The sequence below is a fragment of the Patella vulgata genome, chromosome 8 (assembly GCF_932274485.2).
Source record: "Patella vulgata chromosome 8, xgPatVulg1.2, whole genome shotgun sequence".
Lineage (NCBI taxonomy): Eukaryota > Metazoa > Mollusca > Gastropoda > Patellidae > Patella > Patella vulgata.
In genome coordinates, this window is record NC_065886.2 from 29,580,170 (window position 1) to 29,604,557 (window position 24,388).

General features: G+C 35.5%; 1 protein-coding gene across 2 annotated transcripts; it reads left to right on the forward strand.

Moving 5' to 3' along the window:
- The first annotated feature begins 76 nt into the window (after positions 1–76).
- On the forward strand, positions 77–23,542 carry LOC126829442 (RNA-binding protein 26). 2 transcript variants are annotated; one of them, XM_050559339.2, is made up of 22 exons: positions 77–467; positions 1,454–1,572; positions 2,722–2,969; positions 3,787–3,872; positions 4,435–4,625; positions 4,920–5,093; positions 5,876–5,989; positions 6,780–6,896; positions 7,980–8,177; positions 8,842–9,003; positions 10,696–10,823; positions 11,836–12,030; positions 12,512–12,607; positions 13,226–13,387; positions 14,264–14,338; positions 17,080–17,145; positions 17,687–17,770; positions 18,262–18,366; positions 18,730–18,933; positions 20,309–20,395; positions 20,994–21,107; positions 21,787–23,542. In XM_050559339.2, exons 1-22 carry the CDS (start codon positions 409–411, stop codon positions 21,877–21,879), a joined length of 2,877 nt encoding a protein of 958 aa, XP_050415296.2. In that variant the 5' UTR covers positions 77–408; the 3' UTR covers positions 21,880–23,542. The 2 variants fall into 2 exon arrangements, with proteins under 2 accessions (XP_050415296.2, XP_050415297.2); XM_050559340.2 differs by lacking the exon at positions 7,980–8,177.
- Positions 23,543–24,388: the final 846 nt, after the last annotated feature.

Consider the following 24,388-nt stretch of genomic DNA (forward strand, 5'->3'; position numbering starts at 1 on the left):
TGCGGTTCTTGATGCTTGCCTTCAGTGAAAATAGAAAGTTTTGCTCAAAGTAAATATTTGGTCACGTGGTCTTGAGGCGAGATTTTAGGTTACGGCCATTTTGGAATACAGAACATAAACGTTTTCAGTCACCTCTGAAAGTACACAACTAACTTTTACAATAAGACATATTGAATGTATGCACATTGATCTTCCGAATAATTACAGTTTAGTAGTCAGTTGTGCAAATAACAAGTGTGGGTGTAATCTAGTCGCAGGAAAGAGCAAGCTTATTTACTCCCAAAACATAAATTGGATTTCCGATTTGGGGAATTTAGGCCTAGTAGGGGCTGCCATCTCTTTTAGAATTTTTCAACATATATAATAGATCTAAATATAATATATAGTGATCTTAATTAAACAGCGAAAATGATTATTGAGGATATAGAATCATTAAAAGCGTGGATGACAAAAACTTTAACGCCAATGTAAGTTTAATCAGCAATTTTTTAGATGTGGGTGTACATGTGACATTGGAGATTGATTTTTAATTTTCACTGGCCTGATCTTTACAATGTGGCCACCACTCAGGCAGTGAACATCAGTTTTACCATAGCTATGTAATATCCTAAGTTATATATAATAATGGAGAAGGAAAATGTCAATGGATTCTATGTAGCTTGATAAAAACATTGTCATTGGTCTACACTCAGCAGATGTGTGTGTTTTGGGGTGGTTTTTTTTTTACATATGGATGGAGCAATATATTGGTGACCTTATGAAGGCATAATTATTTATACCTTTCTTTGCAAATTCGTTACTGATTAATTATTGGGTATTGTTGACTAAGACAGTTATATTAATCAATGTCTTAACTTGTTTTGATAAAGCAGGGTTAGTGGTGTAATGAGTGTGGCATGCTTTAGGCCGTAAGTTCTGTAATGTGGTGTTGCTTTTGATCCCACGCTTGTATCTGACAAGGAGTAGGGTCACCTGTCCAACCAAATGAGTTTTCTCTGGGTTTTTCGGTTTCCTCCCACTGCTAAAAGTAAAAGACCCGAACATGCAAGCTATTAAGTATTGATTGAAATATAACTGAACCATATGTTAGTCCCAAAATGACCTAGTTGTGTCGAGTTGATGATAAACCCCATGTCTCTCTCACTTGTTTTGATAGACATTATATAAACAATACTGATTTGATCTCATGGCTTAAAACATAATGAAGACAATCTGAGATTAACTCAAATGGCTTCTGTACTGGTACAATGTATGCTAAAATATGATATAAATAATGCATGGTTAATACTGTAATAGGCCTACATTGGTTTCATAACTGCACCTGTGTATTATACAAGAATTTGGGTAAATCGTACTAGCCCAATATGAGTACATACGTATGTGTAGGCCTGCTTGTCAATTTTCCACATGTAAAGTATTATTTCTTAATCTTAATGAAATTTCAACATTTCAGATGTGATGCTGACCCGGCAGCTTTGACTAGATATGTTCTAGCTTTATTAAAGAAAGATAAACCAGAATCTGAAATCAAAGAGAATTGTTTAGATCAGTTAGATGTTTTCTTACAGAACAGTAAGATTCTTTTTGTTATAAAAGTTTGTGGTATAAAGTTCATTTGAGGTAGTCAAATCATCATTTGACAAGTCGTTGTAGTCAAACACTGGTCACATTCTATAAAATCCTTTTCAATAGAAAGTCCTGTGTTTCAATCCAAATATTCTATGTCAGTATGCTATGAGGGAAATTTTGCCTACTCTTATATCAAATTTGTTCTGCCAAGGGATGTTCTACATGCACGTCAATGTGCACATGGAACCTCAGGTTTTTGTCCCATCCAAATGACTAAAACCTGTCCCTTGTCAGGCCCTCGGTCCCACTCCACTGTCAAGGAGGAACCAAGCCGGAAAATCCTGATGAACTTCCTCGACCAATGCAGGGATCGGTCACAGGAACTCAAGGTTGCTCACTGAGCCACCGTGGCTCCCATAGCTTTAAAGATTTTTCAAGCCAGATTGTCACTTGTCAGTAGTGTATACATTGTAAATATTGACATGCACGTAAAAGAGAGCTTTTGGCAGTTGAAATTTGAGAACAATTTAATGATGCGCTCAAAACCATCGGAATGGGGTTTCTCATGTCATCAGTCTTGAATTGACAGTAGGAGTGTTAACAGGACTTTAAACCCCACTTCAGCAGTTTATTGTTGCTGTCTGTAGTAATAAACCCAACCCCAGTCAGAGGTTTATTGTTGCTGTCTATATTAATAAACCCAACCCCAGTCAGAGGTTTATTGTTGCTGTCTATATTTATAAACCCAACCCAAATCAGCAGTTTATTGCTGCTGTCTATAGTAATAAACCTAACCCCAGTCAGAGGTTTATTGTTGCTGTCTATAGTAATAAACCTAACCCCAGTCAGAGGTTTATTGTTGCTGTCTGTAGTAATAAACCCAACCCCAGTCAGAGGTTTATTGTTGCTGTCTATATTAATAAAAATAATTGATATTTCAAGCTATTATTATTTTATGTTGATGAATTTCACTAAGACATATAAAACAAAATAATTGAGACAAACTTTCCACGAAACTGTGTTAAGAAAGAAAACAGTATTTGATATGCAGGTGTCAGGCGCAATTATTTTTAGGGTCGATATAATGTTAAATTTCTGCTTTGTCTTTTTTCTATCTTTAATATTATATTATATATCCAATTGGTATTTCAGAAACTGTAGCGTTTGTTGAATCACTGTTTACTGTAATAAAAGACAAGTCATACGTTGGTCTGTACGTGCCACCAGCCCCATCTGCTACTAGTAACACAAGTACAGAAGTCACTAGTGTACCATCTGCTTCCTCTCCAGCGGTATCCCAATCAACACCAGATATACAACAAGTCGTACCAGACACAACTAATACAGTAAAAGAACCGATAATTAAACATGATTCAAAAGACAGGAAGAAAGCAGATGATGTAAGATTATATTTTTATTAAGATGAAAGGGGGGGGGTAACGTATGTGCATTGTCTCATAAGGTCTGTCATTGAGTCAAGTGACGTGGTTTTAATCCCAAGTATGTACATATCAACAGATACATGCTGAAAACGCAACTGTCTGCTGATAACCAATGACCAGCTTATCTCTAGTCACGTGGCGTATGCCCATCATCATTATCCCAACTGGTGCATAAAAGTAAGCTGCTATGATCCCATTTCATTCCATGATGTTAAATCCAATGTGGTCAGATTCGTTAACAATATTGTTACATACACTTCTAATGATAATACAAGCATAGAATATACATCCTTGGTTAATCTTGTCGACTTTTCACCAATAACATTAGGATAAGGTTCCAACCTGTAATGTGGGAGGTGGGAGTACCATCTGTTTTTGTTCACTTTATGTCTTTTTTTCTGCACCAACTGGGTTAATAAAGATCGGTGTTCCAAGGAACAACTTAATTGTTGCTCGAGTTATAATGCATTTAGGGGGGGTTGGATGGCTGAATGGTTAGCGTGCGCGCGCTGTATCATAAAGTCTGTCATTGAGTCGACTGGTGTGGTTTCGAATCCCCGGTTGTACGTGACAAGGAGTAGGGTCGCCTGTCCAACCTCGTGAGTTTTCTCCGGGTCCTCCGGTTTCCTCCAACTGCTAAAGACCCCTACGCGCAAGCAAATTATTGAAATAAAATTAAACAATATGTTAGTCCCAAAATGACCTAGTTTGTGTCGAGTGGACGTTAAACCCCATTTCTCTCTCTCTATAATGCATTTAATATCTTATTTTACAGGTTGACAATCGTTCGAGAGATTCTCGACGTAAAAGATCTCGTTCCCGATCTCTATCCCGTTCAACTAGTCCCAGAAGAAGAGATAGGTATGTATGACATTTAAAATTTACTTTGTTATATTTCGTACATGAGCTCAATATACAGTATGACCTCCAAAAAGGGTGCTGTTCACAGTCTGGTCCCATTTTCACAATATAAGAATTGCAGATTTATCCATAGTCATGTATTATTAAACTGAGTTAGAATTAATAGATACATTTGCAATAGGTAGCAAAACGGTTCCCTCTCACAGTTAGATATATTTGTCACTCAAACAAAACTTTGTCTCATTGTGGATTTACCAGTAAAAAGATATGGTCAACATAAGTTAACAAAAAATAACTCCAAACCTAATACTGGCATAGCGTTTATTGAAGGTATTTATAGTACAGTAACAAAAAACAAACAGTAGCCACACTGAACTCAATCGGATAAAGATTTATGAAGGCAACTACTCATCACTCACTTCGAGATCCCAAGTTGGTCGAGAAGTTCTTCTGGTTTTTCCGGCCTAGTTTCCCCTTGTTGGTATCTAATACTTCAGATGGGACAAAAGAAACCAAGTCCCATGTGTATGTTGGATTTTAATTATGGCATATCTTTTTGTAGTGATGATAGAAGAAGACGATACGATAGAAATCGTTATTCACCACCAAGTCGTAGATACGGACGACGTGGGCGTTCTAGAAGTCCAGGTAGAAGATGGTCACCTGATCGGGATAGAAGACGTTCAAGAAGTCCTAGAAACAGATCACGTGATAAATCAAGGTCTAGATCACGATCGAGATCACGTTCTAGAGGTAAGGACTCAAATTTTTTTCAATATTAGTCACTTCATAAAGCTTCTCAATTTCAAATAATTTTCAAGGGAACTACTAAATACCCTTTTTTTCATTCTTTGCTATGTCTTTATTATTTGCCGCCAAACAAAGTTAAGGATATTAAAATGGTAGTAAAATCTTGTAATGTAACTTTGCGTGTTTATGATATCGTAATTGTTATTGATAGGGCTGTGTTGTGTTATTCAATGTGTAGAGAGACATGGTAATATTGAACTGCCATTCTATTCAACTGGACTGTTTTTGATTTTAAAGGGAGACAACCAGATAGTCGTGGATCAACACCGACACAAGATAACGGAAACTACAGTAATATTGTTACAACGAATACTGGGTCTCGTATACCCAGTTCTATAGCTGTTGTTACCAGTAGTGATGACTTAAGGAAAGAGACTACAGGAGCAGGTCCACGATGTCGAGATTATGATGGTGATTACATATAATTTAATTTGATTTGATATTTATCAGGGTTTTATTTGACGCTAAATTGATGGAACTGGATATATATATATAGAGAGAGAAATGTGGTAGAACATCCTCTTGACACAAGTTAGGTCATTTCTGAACTGACATGAACCAATTTTATATCAATAATTCGCTTGCATGTAGGGTTTTTAGCTGTGTGGAGGAAATCGGAGGACCGAAGAAAATCCACAAGGTTGCACAGGCGACCCTACTCCTTTTAGTAAAGTTTTTTTTCTGTAAATAGTGACAAAGTTATCAGTAATTAATTACTTACATTGCTAAAAAAAACTGAAAGTAATTGGAATGATTATGGTACATTTAAAAAGTAATGTTAATGTAATTTCTGGCATTTTCAATGGACCCTGATCTGAAAATAGTCCACTGTTTGTTCACAGTTGTCCCCCTTCAACTATAGTTTATGAGGATGCTCGATTGTCAGTCCGGAACGTTCCGAATTGACAGAATTTCAATCATTTGATGCAGAATCTAGTCCTGTCACAATTCTGTCAGTCCCGAGACAACGAAGGTGGTGTGAGTAATTAAGCACAACGAATATGTTTCATCTGTCATGGTTGGTTGAGACATTTTCTCTTGCAGTCGGCGCATGCGATCTAGTTCAAATTCCCATTTTCACTCAATTGTCACTAATTTGGGGATTAACGGAATTCAATTCCGGAACGTTCAATTGAGCATTCCCTATGAATGTTGATCTGCTAAATTGTTTTTTTTTTAATAATAATTTGTAGAGAAAGGTTTTTGTATGCGAGGTGATCTATGTCCGTATGATCATGGTGTTGATCCAGTTATTGTAGAAGATAGTGGAATACCTTGTGTTATACCATTTCCACCCCCTACATCAGGTGAGTACATTGGTTGGCTTTTGTCAAATTCCAAGTTGTTTGAATTACATGTATTTTGAGCTTGAGTACCTCAGAGGACCTGAATCTCAATCATGGTTTGTCGCTCTTCTTGCAGCTAACAATCACTCTTCCTTATTTCCATCTTTTGGAGATCTAAAATCTTTGCCTTATGAATGATTGAAATCCCTCTCTTTTTTATGGTACAACTCATTAGTTCCAAATAGCTATTGGTAGGAGAGATAATAATGACTTTTTTTAACTAAGATTCATTATATTATTATTATTATTATTGTTCGATTTATATAGCGCTTCATTACACGTGAAGTGTTTGTAAGCGCATATCACAAACATATACTTCAAACACACAGAAACAATCAAAATCAGGAGAACATAATTAAACACAGTTGCCTGTTAGGCGCTATTATTCAAAGGTTTATATCCAACAAATCAACCGGCTAGTCCATATATAAGATTTAGATAAAGAGCCTGCCTTTATCGTTATGAATGTTATGTCTAAAGAAAATTATTTTATATAATATTTAAAGCCAGATAAAAAACCTACAATAGACATTTCGCTCTTCTATAAAAACATCTTGAATAAAATAAAATAATGACTTAAAGATTCTGTTTTTGTAGATATAAATATTCTGTTTATTGTCTGTCCCATATTAGCAATCTTCATGAAAATAAACAATAATGATGTTGATGTGAAAAAGTTGTAAATGTACAATAATCTTTTAAAATATTGCCATCTAAATGAAAAATTAATGTAATAATTATTTGATTATAGGACCACCCCCTCCAGGACTTCCGCCACCACCTGGAATGCCACCAATACCTGCTGGTCCACCACCAAACTTCTCACATCCTCCACCACCTATCAGACCAAGACCTCCTATACCAACAGGTAAGTTAACCCTCTCTGACGATGTCTATTTCTGTAACTTGATATTTATCAGCCATCTTTATAAGCGACAGTTGTATTAACCCTATAGAACTTGGTGCATGTTAATATTGGCTGATATTATCAATTATTGATCGGCGGATGGTCAAGAATTATCGCTACTTGAAAACAGTATCGATAGCCAGCCCTAGTTGTTGGGGATGGTCTAAAGAGCCCTAGTTACACCGATTTCTAACGGGAAGGTCTAAGGAGCCCTATTTACAGTTCAGACGGTTAATTTTAATCGCCAGGGTTTTTAACACAGGATCGTGTTGCGTTCACACGTACTATAAGCCAAACCAGTTTAACTATTCTGACCTCTTCGGTAGGAGGTTAGAGTTAACTATGCATGGGTAGCTTTAAATTCTTTATTTTGTTCTCGCACACTTTTGATAACACTAGCACTGGCTGACACTGTAGCCATGGTTTTTAAGCCAACCCGTTCAGACAGCCAAGATGAACCAGTTTGAAATAAAAAACCTCTGAGCTGGGTTTTTTAAACTGGTTTATTTGCCCCACATTTGCGTTCAGACGACAAAGTTAGACTGGTTTAACGATCCCCAGGGTTTTTAAACCAGTTTAACTTAAGCATCTGAGCAGCCTACTAGTTAAAGTAATTTCTAATAAGAAGGTCTAAGTAGCCCAAGTTACAGGGGTTTCCAGCTAAAGGGTTAAAAGCACCAGATTGACAACAAAGGTATTTCACATGAAACCACAACAGATGAAATTAGCTTGGCCTCTTTTGTAATAAAAATCCATTGTTGAGTTTCGTATTGATATTTTAAAAATGTTAAACATTGTTTGCTTCATATTGTTTTCCTTTGAAGTCCTGGGCATTAATACGAGCCCTGATGAATTCAGGAAGTTTGCAAGCTGTCAAGATGTTATGGCAAGAAGAATCTGTACTTGAGTAGAACCTTTGTATTACTGTGTTGATTTTGATCATGTGTAGGATCGATCTCTCAACACAACAACATATTAATTTCCTTTTTCAAAATGACCAAACTTTATAATGAATAGTGTTAACAATTAAACTTTATATTCCAGAAGTTTATAATCCTGAAGCACCCGGTCTGACAGCTCCCCCCCGTCCACCATTTTGGCCTAGAGGACCTAGACCACCGATGTCTAGGCCTCCAGGACCTCCACCAGCAGTATTTTATAATCAGCCTCCACCGAATTCATTGACCGGCCAACGACAGAGAGATTTGGTTCAAGTTCAAACGATGCCAGAGGAGTCTGAAGGTAGAAATAACCTCCAGTCTTTCTCTGTAAATTTATGCTATGTCTTGATAGAGCGTGTCGTACAAGGTCACATAGTGTCAAAATATTTGAGCTAAAGTGGTTTCATCATTAGTGATGGCTCAAGTATGCTATACTTATGACCTGCTAGCTTTTACTACAAGATATTCACTTAATCAACTACCGGTGGCACCAAATGATCTTGACATATACGATTGAAAACTCATTTTTTACGCTAAAAACTCTGCGCTAAAACACACTTGTAAACAGCTTGTAGACATTATGATAGAAGACTATCAATTCTTTTTGAATATCTGAAATCCAGGCTTTGCTACATTCATGTTTCAAGATAGAAATTATATACTTGAGAGAGAATTTCCAACTTCGTAATCTTTTTAACTGGATAATAATAAGCTATAACACAGCTACTTATGGAAAACAGCTACTAATTTATTCTAAACATTTTTCAGCTAATTAGTAAATGTTTTCCATAAGTATCTGTTATAGTTTATTGTTCTAACTTGATGGGAGCCTCAGTGGTTCAGTGAGTAAGAGAGCTCATAGCACACTATATGGCGTATTACCGTCTTCATTAGCCCAGTAAAACGTTAAACCCCATTTTATTTCGTTTTTAACTTGATGTTTTATTAAAATAATTTTTTTCTAGAATCACCAGAAGGAGGAAAAGATCCAGCAGAGAAATCGTCGTCGATTGAATCTCGTGTTGTAGTACCATCTAAGAGAACGTACGATATGATAGAACAATCAGCCGATACACATACTGCCGCTACAGCACCTAAAAGACATTTTGACTTTGCAAGACTTGGTGGTAAGAATGAGAGGCATTTAGTAACTGGATAAAGTAATAAAACTATAACAGCTATGATATATCTATTCGAAAACTATTCTCTCAATGTTGTCAAGTATGTGTTATAGTTCATTGATAGTTCTTGGTATACAAAAATGTACATTACCCCTTTTATTTTTTGGATAGATTCAAATGTAAAAAATAAAATATACTGCTAGAAATTAGAAGCCTTGTTAAGATTGGCACTGGCTCACTAGTGCTGATATCAAGTATCGATGCATCGATTCGGCCGACGCCGATTCGATTCTCGGTCCTTTTTTGTATTATCGATGCATCGGTAAAAAAAAGAATAATTAGCTTTATGTGTCCGAGGAGTTCACAAGTTCTTCCACTAGAATAAAAAAAACACCTTTTCAATATGTTTTTATAATTCAAAATAAAACAATATATATGTAACGGAACAATTCAATGAATCCCGCACAAATTATTAGGCTTGACCTGTTTTAAATTACCCTACGCTTCCGTTATGTTTGTCTCCATTTTCCAGTGACTACAAAGACTGCGTTTGCTGGTTACGTCCCCTGGCTATCGTGTCCTTTAACCCCAAGGTCAATTTCACGGTTCATTTAAATGACCAAACGAACTGTCAGAAGGATAATATTTTGCGGCCGGTTCTGAACGCTAGTTTTGAAACGATTCAGTCTTATTTTCTGCCACGAGCAATAGGGAATTCATAAACCCCTATAGACAGGCTTTGATACGATCCGTATAAATAATGCAAACGCTGTCTCTTGTAATCCCCTCACCCCTCACGCCTTCAAAACAAATTTGAACAATGGCTAACGAGTGTCAATTGAAGTGAATCGGACGATATAAATGTCATAATAAATAACAGAAGAATATTGTGGAAATAAATTTATTCAAATAAATTGACATTTCTATAATAGGCCTAATGATAATGTTAGGGAAATTTATGTTTCTATCAGAAATACTAATGTTATTTCTGTAATTTTTGATTAACAAAATGGCGGCAAATTCCCGATGCATCGATACGACAATCGATGTTTGCGTCCGATGCATCGATGCGTAAAATTTTACTTGATATCCGCACTATGGCTCACTAATCAGGATATCTCTTATACATATGATTAGCAGCATGTTAAGAGATCACCTGCTGTCTTTTGATAATCAAATAAGAGTAGGCCGTAGCACTGCTGTAGGGGCAAAATTTCCCTCGTAGTACATTCCATCTTCATTAGCCCAGTTGGTGCAAAAAAGTAGGACGTTAAATATGTATTATGTAAGAGCTAAATCTGCGCATGGCAGGTCTTTATTTTGACTTCAAATGTTATATAAATTATTATTTAGACATTTATCCCTTGGTCATTGGATCGACAAAAAAACAGATTAGAAAAGCCGCAAGATTTAAATAAACGATAATATTGTTAATCGAGACTAAGTCAAATACTGTTGCTATGATAATAAGCAATCTACACTACATTTTCAAACTTCACTGAGAATAAAGAAATTTGAATGAAATTTTCAGTATATACATTTTTCTTTATCTATTTTTGAGCTATTAAAGCGAGAACTGTCAACTCTTTATCTAAATCTTACATAATGCATCGTTAAAACCCCTTTTCAATTATGATAGAAATTATTTTGTATTAATTAATATGTGGTATAAAGTTACTGTGGATGTTCTATTTATAGGTTATAGAAAACCCAACCCCAATATGGAGAATAATTGTCTAGAAGTTCGTAAAATTCCACGGGATCTTAACAATATTGCTAAACTCAACGAACATTTTGGTAAATTTGGAACTCTAACAAATATTGCGGTAAGTAGATTTTAAAGATAATTATTTTGTCAGGATGAATAGTAGTGAATTTATAATTAAGTATGTCTAGTTGCAATGTTGGTCCCGGTCTGTTGTATACAGACAACCTCTCTCCAGGAGATCTATTATGACAAAGATCAAATCCTGTCTTTGTTAGCCCAGTCGGTGCAGAACTGTTGGAAGTTAAACCCCTTTTCATTTCATTTCATGATAAAGCACAAATTGTAAGCATTGGCTGATGAAACTTCTGTGGCATCAAACTATTTCACTTTTGCATTACCAGTAAGTGGGGGTTTAGGCATCTTCAATAGAAGGCTTGATCTCTCTTTAACTACGTACATCTTATTAAGGCCTTCATGTAATACCCTGCATATTTCGGTACTAATTTCGATTGGGTACATATTCAGAGTCCTCGATCGTCGCGAATACCAAGTCTCGCACTTTCAAGCTAAAATGTTTACTTGTGATAATCGAGTTGCAGAGTTCAAGGTTCGTTCAATGTCAAGATTTTTCCGTGGAGTTTGCTATGTCACAACCTCACGAAATGACCTAGTTTGTGTTGGTATAGACAAGGGGGACATTAAACCCCATTTCATTTAATTTTTAGAATATGAGGAATATTGACAGGGTAACAATGTAATTCTCTATGATATATATTATATTTCCTGGGAAATCTACTGTTTTCCTCTAATAAAATGTTCATAACTTATTACCTAATATATCTAGACATTTGATTTTGTACACATAAACTCATAAAGACCCCTACGTGCAAGCGAATTATTGAAATAAAATTAAAACCATGTGTTAGTCCCAAAATGTCGAGTGGCTGTTTGTGTCGAGTGGCCGTTAAGCCCCATTTCTCTCTCTCTTTCTCTCTCTCTAGACAGTGATGTATTTATCCAAACATCTGCCAAATTTCAATAAAATCCATACAATAGTTTAGAAAATAGATTTTTCGTCCCATGTCTTATCATAAAATCTTGTAATTAGATTTGTTTATTTTAATTTACAGATTAATTATGAAGGTGACCCTGAAGGAGCTTTGATTACATATTCTGGTAACCAGGCAGCGTTTAGTGCATATCGTAGTAGTGAACCAGTATTTAATAACCGTTTTATCAAAGTCTTTTGGCACAAGAAATCTGAGGGAGGAAATTCCAACATGGCTGCTGGGAGTGATATGACAGGCAATGCTGACACAGCACAGGTAGGTTTATGACACATTTTACATATTAAAAACTGGTAATACAATTGTGGTCAAGGCAGGGTGTGCATTTAGTTTTTAGAGCACCTGTTTGATACAAAACTCCATTTGTAGCATGATCTATTTCATCATGTCAAATACTAGAAACAGAACACAATTTTTATGGGAAATCAATATATCATTGGTTTTTATTCTAAAAGCACAATGTTTCGACACGTATCCTCTGACATTTAGTAAACTAGAGGTCAATATATATGATATTCATCTGATGCCAATTACAGAGATTAAATAACAGTGATAAAATTACCTTTCAGGTGGCATTATGTTCATGACATAATGATTCGGAATTATTTCATGCCATGATTTCAGATTTTCTAGAAATGTATATTATTTTTATGGAATATGAAAAGTATAACAATGTCAAAGTTAACAACAGTACGATTTTCAAATTAAGCTAATTCTTTAAGTTTAAATTTTTATTTAGATACCAAATGAGGAGCCAAGATCATTAAAATCTCGTTTAGGAACTATTCCACATCCTAGTAAAATGTCCTTAAACAATAAAACTAAAACAGACAAGGTATGTATTCTGTCCTCAGTACTTATATTGATAACAATTTGATTAGTCAAAAAGTCCAGGTGAGACAATCCAAAATATAAATACAATTAAGGCAGCGTTGTTTACTGGATCCCACTAAAAAAAAATATTCCTCTTAAAGATGACAAGAGGAAATGGGGTTTAACATCCTACTTTTATGCAGCACATGAGCTAATGAAGACTTGGATTGTCTGGTGTGGTTTCCCCTTCTCAGTGATGCAGGATAGAGGGCCTGACATGGAAAGCTGTCTACCGTTGGGATGGGACGGAAAACCGAGGTCCCATTTACACATTGGCGTTCATGTAGAAGATCAGATCTCTTGGCAGTTGGAATTTGATATAAAAGAAGGCCGTAGTGCAGCTGTTCAGGCAAAATTTACCTCATAGCATTGTGTATGGCGTATGCCCGTCTTCATCAGCCCAGTTGGAGCAGATCAGTAGGACGTTAATCCCCATTTCATTTATAATGAAAACTGGCAGTCGCCATGAACTGTGATTTTAGGAAAATTTGGCCCAAGTTTTCAACTTGCAAGACATTTATAACAGAATGATACATAAAAATTTGTTAAAAGTGTATTATATTTTGTAAATGTTTTGTAGGATATCGTCTATACATCGTCTGTGGGTAGTTTGAAGAAAACTGTGTTTAATCCAACAGCAAGTTTAAAAACATCAAATGCTTTATCTAGTCCAACAGCGGTAGGATCGGCTGACTTTGTTAAACGAATTGAAGAAATCAAAAGGAAGGAAGACTTAAAACAGGTAATATTGATGAGTTGTTTGGTGATCACCAGAGTCTCACATTTCATTTCAAACATGCATTACCTTGTGTGTGTGATTATCTTGCCCAATTTAGTCATACCCAGCTGATATATCATCTATATATCTCGGCCGATTTAATTTAGTAAATGGAAGATTATATATATTCCATGTAAATGTTTGTTACGTTTTATTGTGCTGAATCTCTAAATACCACTCAAAGGTTATTTCACAATATTGTAGTTACCAAGGAATTCAAAATCCCCTAAAATAACTATCAGTAAGGATTCAAAATACCTCAAATAACTATCAACAAGGGATTCAAAATACCTCAAGTAACTATCAGCAAGGAATTCAAAATACCTCAAATAACTATCAGCAAGAGATTCAAAATACCTCAAATAACTATCACTCCGCAAGGAATTCAAAATACCTCAAATAACTATCACTCCGCAAGGAATTCAAAATACCTCAAATAACTATCACTCCGCAAGGAATTCAAAATACCTCAAATAACTGTCAACAAAGATTCAAAATAACTCAAATAACTATCAGCAAGGAATTCAAATCCTTTAAATAACTAGCAGCAAAGATTCAAAATACCTCAAATAACTATCAACGACTTTGTGAATAAATGTGACGATGCAGACTGACTCAATTATTGTCGTTATTCATGATGCAAAGTATTGTAATCTCATGAATATCCAACCTTGTGGCTTTTCTCCTAATCCACTGCTAAAACATCCTACAAATAAGCCAATTTTTGAAAAAAAATTGAAGCATATGTTAGTCCCAAAATGACCTAGTTTGTGTCATTTCCCTCTAACTTTCCTCATGAAAAATATTGAATTCAGAAATGTTTTATTGATATATTTTCAGGAAGCTCAAAAGAAGAAAGTAGAAATTCAGAAACAGAAACAGTATTTATTAGAGAAGGAAATCAATCAGCAGAAGGTAAGGACAGTTCTATCATAACAGTATAATCAATCTGTTTAGTCTAAATCTAGATTTCTTAGGACATACAAAAAAAATATTCTGGTTTTCAGACAATCCTTCCAAACAATCTGATAGGGAGGTTTTTATTTTTGTGTTTTTATTTTGTCAAAGGATCACTGGGCAAAATGAATTCTCACATCCTGTTTCAAGGTACTACATGTAAATTTATAGGAATGTGTGATTATTTAGTATCATTCATGATTGCTAGTAAGATTTATCAGAGTTCCGTACGCTTTAAATTTTGCTTCCTGCAACTAAGGAAAATTACATGAGGTAATTAATAAGATTGCTTTTAGTTTTTAAATCAGATTATTATTTTGGGTTTGTTTGGCCTTATTTGATTGTTTATTTGCTACATGGTTCTCAATTTTATTGTCCCCCGCCTTTCGAAGAAAGCAGGGGACTATTAAAATGGGTTCGTCCGTCTGTCCGTCCGTCCGTCCGTCCGTCCGTCTGTCTGTCCGTCTGTCTGTCCGTCACACTTTTTGGGACACAATAACTCTCTTCCTAATTGAGCTAGAATGTTCAAACTTGGTGTATGTGTTTATTAGGTCAATGCCTTGATGGAGTTCGAAGATGAGCATTTTCCGCTTAGGGTAAGCAGAGATAAGCAATTTGATTGGTTGATGCTTTGGGACACGATAACTCTCTTCCTAATTGGGCTAGAATGTTCAAACTTGGTGTATGTGTTGATTAGGTCAATGCCTTGATGGAGTTCGAAGATGAGCATTTTCCGCTTAGGGTAAGCAGAGATAAGCAATTTGATTGGTTGATGCTTTGGGACACGATAACTTTTAATTGAGCTAGAATGTTCAAACTTGGTGTATGTGTTTATTAGGTCAATGCCTTGATGGAGTTCGAAGATGAGCATTTTCCGCTTAGGGTAAGCAGAGATAAGCAATTTGATTGGTTGATACTTTGGGGCACGATAACTCTCTTCCTAATTGAGCTAGAATGTTCAAACTTGGTGTATGTGTTGATTAGGTCAATGCCTTGATGGAGTTCGAAGATGAGCATTTTCCGCTTAGGGTAAGCAGAGATAAGCAATTTGATTGGTTGATGCTTTGGGACACGATAACTTTAGTTCTAATTAAGTGAGATTGATGAAACTTGGTGTATAGTTTCATTACAGTAATACCTTGACTAAGTTTGATAATGAGCATTTTCTGCTCAGGGTAAGCAGAGCGATACGCAATTTGATTGGTCGAGACTTTGGAAAACAATAACTCTCCTACTTTGATTGTTAGACTATAAGTAAAGATATACTGTTTGATTGTTCAATACTTTGTAAAAGATAATTTGTGATAAATTTATATGTGTCCTCTAATTATTTTCCTATTTCGGCAGGGGACATCAGCCTCACTGTTGGCTTGTTTTATTTTTTGTATAAGTTGTAGTCGAGATATTGCTGCTTTGCTATCTTATTTATATTAATACAAAGATATTGATGTTAGATAGAAAAAGTTTCAATGAATTAACTGGATATGGAACAAATATTGTAATTTCTTATACCAGTCATACAAATGAAATGAAATGGGATTTAACGTCCTACTGTTCTGCTGCGACTGAGCTAACGAAGATGGGCATTTGCCTTAAAGTGAGCTATGAGGGGAATTTTTCCCAGACAGTGGCACTACGGCCTACTCTTATATCAAATTCCAGCTGCCAAGGGATCTTTTACGTGCACACCAATGTGTATAATTGACCTCAGTCTTCCATCCCAACCGAACAACTATACGTTTTCCCTTGCGTTGACCTCTGTTTGGATATGCCCCACACAGCCAAAATTTTCTCAATTAAAAGTTGTATAAGCTACAGCAAATGTGCACTCTTTAGTGACTTAGTGACTAGTCTCAAACTGATTTCTGGCTAGTCACACAGTGCGAGAATACTGGGCAGTATAGTCAATGATGCTATAAATAGCCATTGCACATGAAATCTATCAACTATTAAAGCCTTAAAAAATCTATTGTTAATGATTCTTAATAATAATATTTCTGATTCGCTGTTACAGAAGCTTTTGAAAATTACGTTCGTTTTGTTTTTTAATTTGCTATATTATAAACTATACCATACCATTAGGAGCAGCATCTTTTGGTTTAATAAAATAGATATCTCTGAATCTCCTTTGTTTGGCAAGAATAGCGTACTAGTTGTATCTTCCTTTTATTTTTATATGGTGCTCAAAATAATCGTTGAGTTGCCTAACGAGCATGTTTCTAAATTAGATTTATTGATCTAGCTTTCTGTAATGTTTCGTAGAAAATAGTAGTGATTATCCCAACATGTTAATCAGTCGGAGTACAGTCAGTAGACTGGTTAAGACTGGTTAAGAGGGATTAATCTCATATCAAGGGCAGATAATCTGTTTTGCATTAAAACTTTATAACTTGTTAAATACAACACAACCATTTATTTATGGACTATGAATGTGAGGTGGTATATATACTTATTGTGGTATAATTGTCGAAATTTTTTGAGATATTGGGAGATATTAATTTATGGTGGGCCACCCTACCTCTGTTCTATAGCACTGACAAGGGGAAACCACGCCACAAAATCTGGATGAACATTCTCGGTCCAATGCCAGGATCGAACCCCCGACCTCCAGGTTAGCGAGCCAATATCTCACCCGCCCAGCTACCGTGGCTCCCACCAGTGTTATAGATTATGCATTACCGGTATTTATTTTTTTTCAGGTTTTGATAAAGAAATTGGAGGACAACAAAACAATGAGTGCTGACGAAAAATCTGTTATTATGAATGTAAGACTCATTTTATTATATAACTAAAAAAAAAGATATATATGTCTAAATATAAATAAATGGTTAGGTGGCCAAATGGTTAACTTGTGCACGTTACATCATAAGGTCTGTCATTGAGTCAAATGGCATGGTTTTTATTCCCTAATTGTACATGACAAGGAGTAGGGTTGCCTGTCCAACCTTGTGGGTTTTCACCGGATCCTCTGGTTTCCTCCCACTGCTAAAAACCCCTAAGCGCAAGTGAATTATTAAGATAAAATTGAACCATATGTTAGTCCTGAAATGACTTAGTTTGTGTCAATTATTAAGATAAAATTGAACCATATGTTAGTCCTGAAATGACTTAGTTTTTGTCGAGTACGTTAAACTCTCTCCCTCTCTCTCTCTCTATGGTTAAAAAAAAAAAAAAAAACCCACCTATTTCTGATGCTCCACTGTCCTGTCTTGAGAACTCTTAGTCACTTTTCAATAGTTCTTCTTATCCTTGAAGCATCGTTATTTATAGAATGTTATTTGATATTAAATTATTTTGATTTTTCAGCAATTAAAGCTATTAACAAGAAGTATAGAGAAACTGAAAGTAGATTTATTACCACCAAAAACAACTTTTAAAAACCCAGATGAAGTAAGTCAAACATTTAAACCATTAAATAACATGAATTATTGCATATTTTATTTCTATACATTTTAAAATGATCATTACAGTAAGGCAGGCATGATGATAAAAAAAATATTTAGTCTTAATATGACCTGTTATATGAAATAATAATATTAAACGTGGTATCTACAGGTTGGAAAGAATGATGCTTTTTTATATGCCCACATTTTCCTGTGGACGTATATTGTCGTTGGCCCTGTCTGGCCGTCCTCAATTTGTTTGTGGATACTCTACATGTTTCAATTTTTTTCTGATTTTGACGGAACTTGAAATATAGGTTTATCTCCCAAAGATTTAGGTTCCTTTCAAAATTGGCAAGTAACTCCATGGATTTTTTAGCTTGTGGACACTCTAGAGGTCACAATTGTTATCCGATTTTGATGAAACTTGAAATGTATAAATTTTAAATTTACCTCCAAATAATATGAGCTTTATAATATTAACTGTTTTATTGGTAGGCTCGAAAAGAAATCTTGGATACAGAACTTGAATTAATCAATAAACAGAACTGTGGTGGTGATACAACAGCTTTACGATTAAAACTCACTCAATTAACTAAAGAGGTATGATACTTTAACACATGAAATAACAAACACTGGTGATTGTTTTGAGGAATTATTACATTGGACAATTTACGTGGCAACTACTCTGTACTCTGTTTTATGAAAGAAAACAAAAGAGTGCATTAAAATTAATGTGATTTCTTGTGTTACAGTATATTGACACAGAGTCTTATCAGAGCCTAGTCCATTCCCATATCCCTGGTATAATCCAGACACATTAAAACAATCAAAACTCCACAGTTTGACATAAATTTGTTCTACAAGTCTTCAGATCACTGTTAAAATGTATTCTCAATATATTTTCTATGGATCACATATAAAAATATATTTTAATTTATTTTCAATAAATATACTTTATCACAGGCTCAGTCATTGGGATTATTTGGGCGAGGTCGTGGTAGAGGTGTCAGAGGTCGTGGAATGAGGGCTAGAGGGGTCAGAGGTCGAGGAGGATATGGTCGTGGAAGAGGAGCAAGTGGTTCAATGACCTTAGATCACCGACCTAAAGTATTGGAAGTTACAAATTTTGAGTTGAGTGAAAAGGAAGAAATCAAAGCTCATTTCAGTGTATGTATAATTTTACTTCTTATAAACATTGGGGAGCTGCAGAGGCTCAGTGAGGGTTTGGCTCACCAATCTTCCGGTCACAGGGTTGTGCGATAAAGGAACCCATGATTTTTTAGGCATGGTTTTCCCTTGTAAGTAATGCAGGAGAGTAGAACTAGTCTTTTGGATGGGAGAGAAACATAGGGTTCTGTTTAAACATAGGTGTGCACGTAAAAGAACCCCTGACAGTTGGAATTTAAAATATGACTAGGTCACAGTGCTGCTGTCAATGCAATATTCCCCTTATAGCACACTGTATGGTGTGTGGCCATCTTTATTAGCTTAAATAGAGCAGAAAAGTAGGACGCTAAAATCCTTTTTATTTCTAAAAAACAAAAATATCAAAAAATAAAATAGGGGGGGGGGGCTGCAACAATTTCATTGAGTAAAGTAGCATAGTTTCAATTCCCTGTGTGTACGTGACAAGGAGTCGGGTCGCCTGTCCGCAAGCAAATTAATGAAATAAAATTGTGTTAGTCCTGAAATGACCTAGTTTGTGTTGAGTGGATGTTAAACACTATTTCTCTCTCTCAAAAAATAAAATATCTATGTGACTCCTACTTTATTAGAGTTTGTGACTATTGATTCATCATACAGATGGGAAAAGAAATATAAGGTTTACCTTTGGATATAAACGAACCTGTAACTGTTGGCAAATTTGTCTTGCTTTGTTCACTCTCTCTTTATTAATGAGGGGGATCACGTGGCTAAGCGGGTAACGCGCTGGCTCGCTAGTCTGGAGGTCGGGTGTTCGATCCCTGCATTGGCCGAGAAAGTTCATCCAGATTTTCCGGCGTGGTTTCCCCTTGTCAGTGATGCAGGACGGAGGGCCTGACAAGGACAGCTGTCTAGTCATTTGGATGAGACGAAAAACCGAGGTCCCGTGTATACATTGGAATGCACGTAAAAGATCCCTTGGCAGTTGGAATTCGATATAAGAGTAGGCGATAGTGCCACTGCCCAGGCAAAATTTCCCTCATAGCACACTGTATGGCGTATGCCCGTCTTCATTAGCCCAGTATAGGAGCAGAACAGTAGGACGTTAAACCCTATTTCATTTCTTTATTAATGAGACTAACCATGTTAATCTCAAAATCTGGTACTGTAGTAAAGTGTTAATACCTATTCCATTCTTTGACGTATTTTACCATATGTTATTCCTGAAATGATTGGACGTTAAACACCATTACTCTCCCTTTTTGAGGTATTGATTATGTTATCTATATTTGCTATTTCTAAATCAATAACATGGTCTGGTTAAACTCTATTTATTTATCATCTGATAATTTGAATGTTAATAGATTTCTGTAAAGTTTGTATTTTCTATATTTTGAAGCAATTTGCACCAGTAGAGAAATGTGAATTTCTTGATGCTGTACCCAGTGCCATTATAACATTTACTACCAGAAAAGGCGCGGAGACAGTAAGTTATTTTATACTTTTCTTTTAGCTCTTTTCTTACTCTAAATAAAAATGTTGAATTAAAAGAAAATATGTGGATATCATAAATTGACATTTTCCGAAGCAAGAAAGTCAATAACAATCCGTGGAGCTCACAGCCACCTTACTTTTCAGTGAAACATAGGCACAAGGGTTTAAATCAAAACTCGGTTACAGCTTTGATCCAATATACGTCCGACTGGCAGGCATTGGAACATGAACTGCTGTGGACCACTCATGGTAGCAACAGCACTATAATATGAAGCCAGATAATAGCAGGTCATGCATTGGTCCATCTCTAGTGGATCCTGTGTGCTAGAAACGATAGCAATATCTGGCCCAAGTTTCACAAAACATTCTCAAACCTAAGTTAAGAATTTACGCAAAATTGTTCGCCTTATTTTAACTAAAATAAAATATAGCCTTATAAAACTTTTGTTAAGAAACTATAAACTGTGCAAAGTTTTGTGTTTCTAGTTCAAAGATATTTCTCATAAACAGTGATTGAAAGGTGAGTCTGAGAATGCTTTGTGAAACCATGGTATGGTGTATAAAATGATATATATGTATATATATTACAGGCAGCTGTTCGGGGATGTAAATGGAAGAATAAACAGTTAAATGTAAAATGGTATTTAGGTATTACTAGGACTGTTAGTACTGATAGTGTTGGTATAGATTCAGATGATGAAGAGGTAAACTTGATATTTTACTAGTTTGGGGGTTGGGTGGTCGAATTGTCTGACACATGCACTTTAGATCATAAGGTCTGTTATTTAGCCAAGTGGTCTGATGGTAGATTGTGTTTGGCTGTGAAGAAATCGTGTTCGTATCAGAATACAAGGAGAAGAATGTCCGTGAGGTGATGGTTCTTGTCAACGCCAATTCTGCCTTGCTCTTAGTCGATTGATAAAGACAATTTTACATTACTCTTTTCTTCTATGGTCTCCTAAACTTAGCTATTTTCTCGAATTAGAGAACAATATTGTCATTTTGTAGCACATTTAGCTGTTCAGATATGAATTCAGCAACCCCGAAAGTTTACATCATCATATTACTAACATCGAAGTGTCCCGCCAAATTTAGCCGCTTGTTTGAATATAGCGGTCATATTGGAATACATTATGGATCGGAACATATTTATATGTTTTTATCTGAAGTAGGTAACACCCAATCTTACAAGCTTTCTCTCACTGCTAAAGACCCTGACACACCCAGCGTGCCATATTAACTGTGCCACATGTTAATCCTAAAATGACCTAGTTTGTGTTGAGAGGACACTAAACCACAGCTCACACTCTTTAAATTGACCACCAAAGAAATGTATCTACCTCTTCGATTTATCTGAATCTGTTTATTTTGTGTATTTTGTAGGCAATTCTAGCAGAAGAGTTTGATGAAGATAATTTGTTAGGGGCTGACGATGAGGAAGATGAGGATGAAGAAAGTCGATCATGGAGAAGATGAATTGTTTTAATTTAAAATATCACCATGTTGAACTTTTGTATGCAAAATAGGAGAACATGATCGAGACTCTCGCACCCCCCCCCCCCTCCAATATAATCACTGTCGTTGACAAACACTGTGTCTACATGATGCTTTTCTGTATTCAATCCTCTTGCCCTTTCTTCTTATCTCCCTGTTTTAGTGTAGATTTTATTCCTACCACATTTACAGAAAGTGTGACAATATATTACCCAGTTATAGTAGAAACTTTAGTTTCATTTCTTAATTTCATACAACCACTTTATTCTTCCCCTATTTGCAGACTATATATATATATATATTACCTTTTTTGTTGTTTCTCAATCTTCATTAGCCCAGTTGGTGCAGAAATGTCAGATGTTAAACCCCATTTCATTTCTGTTTCCCATCTTTATCAGCCTGATTTGTGCAGAAAAATAAGAGTTAAACCCTCATTTTATTTCATTTGTTGTTGGAATGTAGAAAACTAACTTTTTTTTTCCTATTTGCAATTTGTGTGATGATATTTAAATGTTATGTAGATATATTTTTGTTATGTATATAAATGAAAACTGTTTTTAGAGATGTTTGGTGTGAGATGTGCAAGGTGCCTATGTACAAAGTATTTTTAATTATTAATTATTAACAATAAAAAATGTTTTCTGTATTCAAAGAAACCTTATTTTTCTGAGTTGTTGAATTTTTTAAATTAAATTATTCATTGATGTTGCCATTCAGCAACACACAACATTTTGGTTTGTTTTGTCAGGACAAAAAAAAAAACATCTTGAGCGTATATTAAGATTTGTTAGTAAATATTTGCCTTGTTTTAAATTGTTAATGATAATTATTTTTGTTTATTTTACATTATAATGATTTAAATACTATGTAATTATATGTGTATTGAAAGATGTGGTTCTTGGGCTATATTTTCATTTGAATTATTAAAACAGTATTTTTTGGACAAAAAGATGAGAAATTAATCAATTTATAATTGCACTATTTGGGTTTGCTTCTCTGGTGATCCAAATGGAGCCATCTTGGCTCAGGGAGTAAGACGTTGGCGCGCTAACCTGGAGATCCCATGTTCGATCCTAGCGTTGGCCAAGAAAGTTCATCAGGATTTTCCGGCGTGGTTCAGCCTTGTCAGTGGGGTAGGACAGAGGGCCTGGCATATGTGTTCCGATGAGACAGAAAACTGAGGTCCCGTGTACACATTGACAGTTTGAATTCGATTTAACAGTAAACCGTAGCACCGATGTCTGGGTAAAATTTCCCTCTCACCAAACTGTATGCCTGTTTCTATTAGCCCTGTCGAAGCAGAACATTAATCCAATTATTTTCATTTCATTTCTAGTAATCCAAACAAAAAATAATCATCTGTATGTACCTGAGAACCATTGAATTTCGTATTATAAATCTTTTTAACAATTAATATTTGATTTTGTACATCATACTCAAATATGACATTCAGCAATATTTGATGCTCTTTGAAAAAAAAAGAAAAAGACAACAAAAAAGAATGATTCATAAAAATAAAGTAAGAGCACAAATTTAAAAAGATGAAAAAAGAACACAATTTTAAAAAAGAAAGATGTCAATCTAAAAATGCTTAAAATGTTGAATAAATTGTATAGAAAGAAAAGATATGGCAAAAAGCCATCAATATGATCCAGAAAGAAAACACTTATCATATTCTAATTTGGTGAAAAAAATCACCATTGTATGTGTGATGGAGGGTGGAGTGATGTATGATAGTTGGTAGAGTGATAGTGATGTATGATAGTTGGTAGAGTGAAAGTGATGCATGATGGTGGGTGGAGTGGTGTATGGTTGAGTGATGGAGGGTGGAGTGATGTATGATAGTTGGTAGAGTGATAGTAATGTATGATAGTTGGTAGAGTGAAAGTGATGCATGATGGTGGGTGGAGTGGTGTATGGTTGAGTGATGGAGGGTGGAGTGATGTATGATAGTTGGTAGAGTGATAGTGATGTATGATAGTTGGTAGAGTGAAAGTGATGCATGATAGTTGGTGGGTGGAGTGGTGTATATTTGGTTGAGTGATGGTGGGTGGAGTGATGTATGATAGTTGGTAGAGTGAAAGTGATGCATGATGGTGGGTAGAGTGGTGTATGATATTTGGTTGAGTGATGGTGGGTGGAGTGATGTATGATAGTTGGTAGAGTGATAGTGATGTAAGATAGTTAGTAGCGTGAAAATGATGCATGATAGTTGGTTAGTGGAGTGGTGTATGATAGTTGATAGAGTGATAGTGATTTATCATAGTTGGTGGGTAGAGTGATGCATGACAGTTGGTAGAGTGATAGTGATGCATGATACTGTTGCATAGTTTAAAAGGTCTGTCTAGATTAGATAACAGTGTTGGGTTTATAACTGTGTAGTTTCTGGAGCAGTATTGAGTAATGAATTAGTCTGTTAATTACTCAACACCTTTTGAGAAACTAACCCGTGTTAACCCCAACACTCATCATCTAATCTAGGCAGACCCTT

Bases quoted from the DNA above. Each gene is read 5' to 3' on its own strand.
- LOC126829442 (XM_050559339.2), top strand. From the start codon at position 409: ATGATTATTGAGGATATAGAATCATTAAAAGCGTGGATGACAAAAACT. The intron at 12,031-12,511 runs GTAGGTTTATGA...ATTTTTATTTAG, and splicing joins GCAATGCTGACACAGCACAG to ATACCAAATGAGGAGCCAAG. The intron at 21,108-21,786 runs GTAAACTTGATA...TGTATTTTGTAG, and splicing joins TAGATTCAGATGATGAAGAG to GCAATTCTAGCAGAAGAGTT.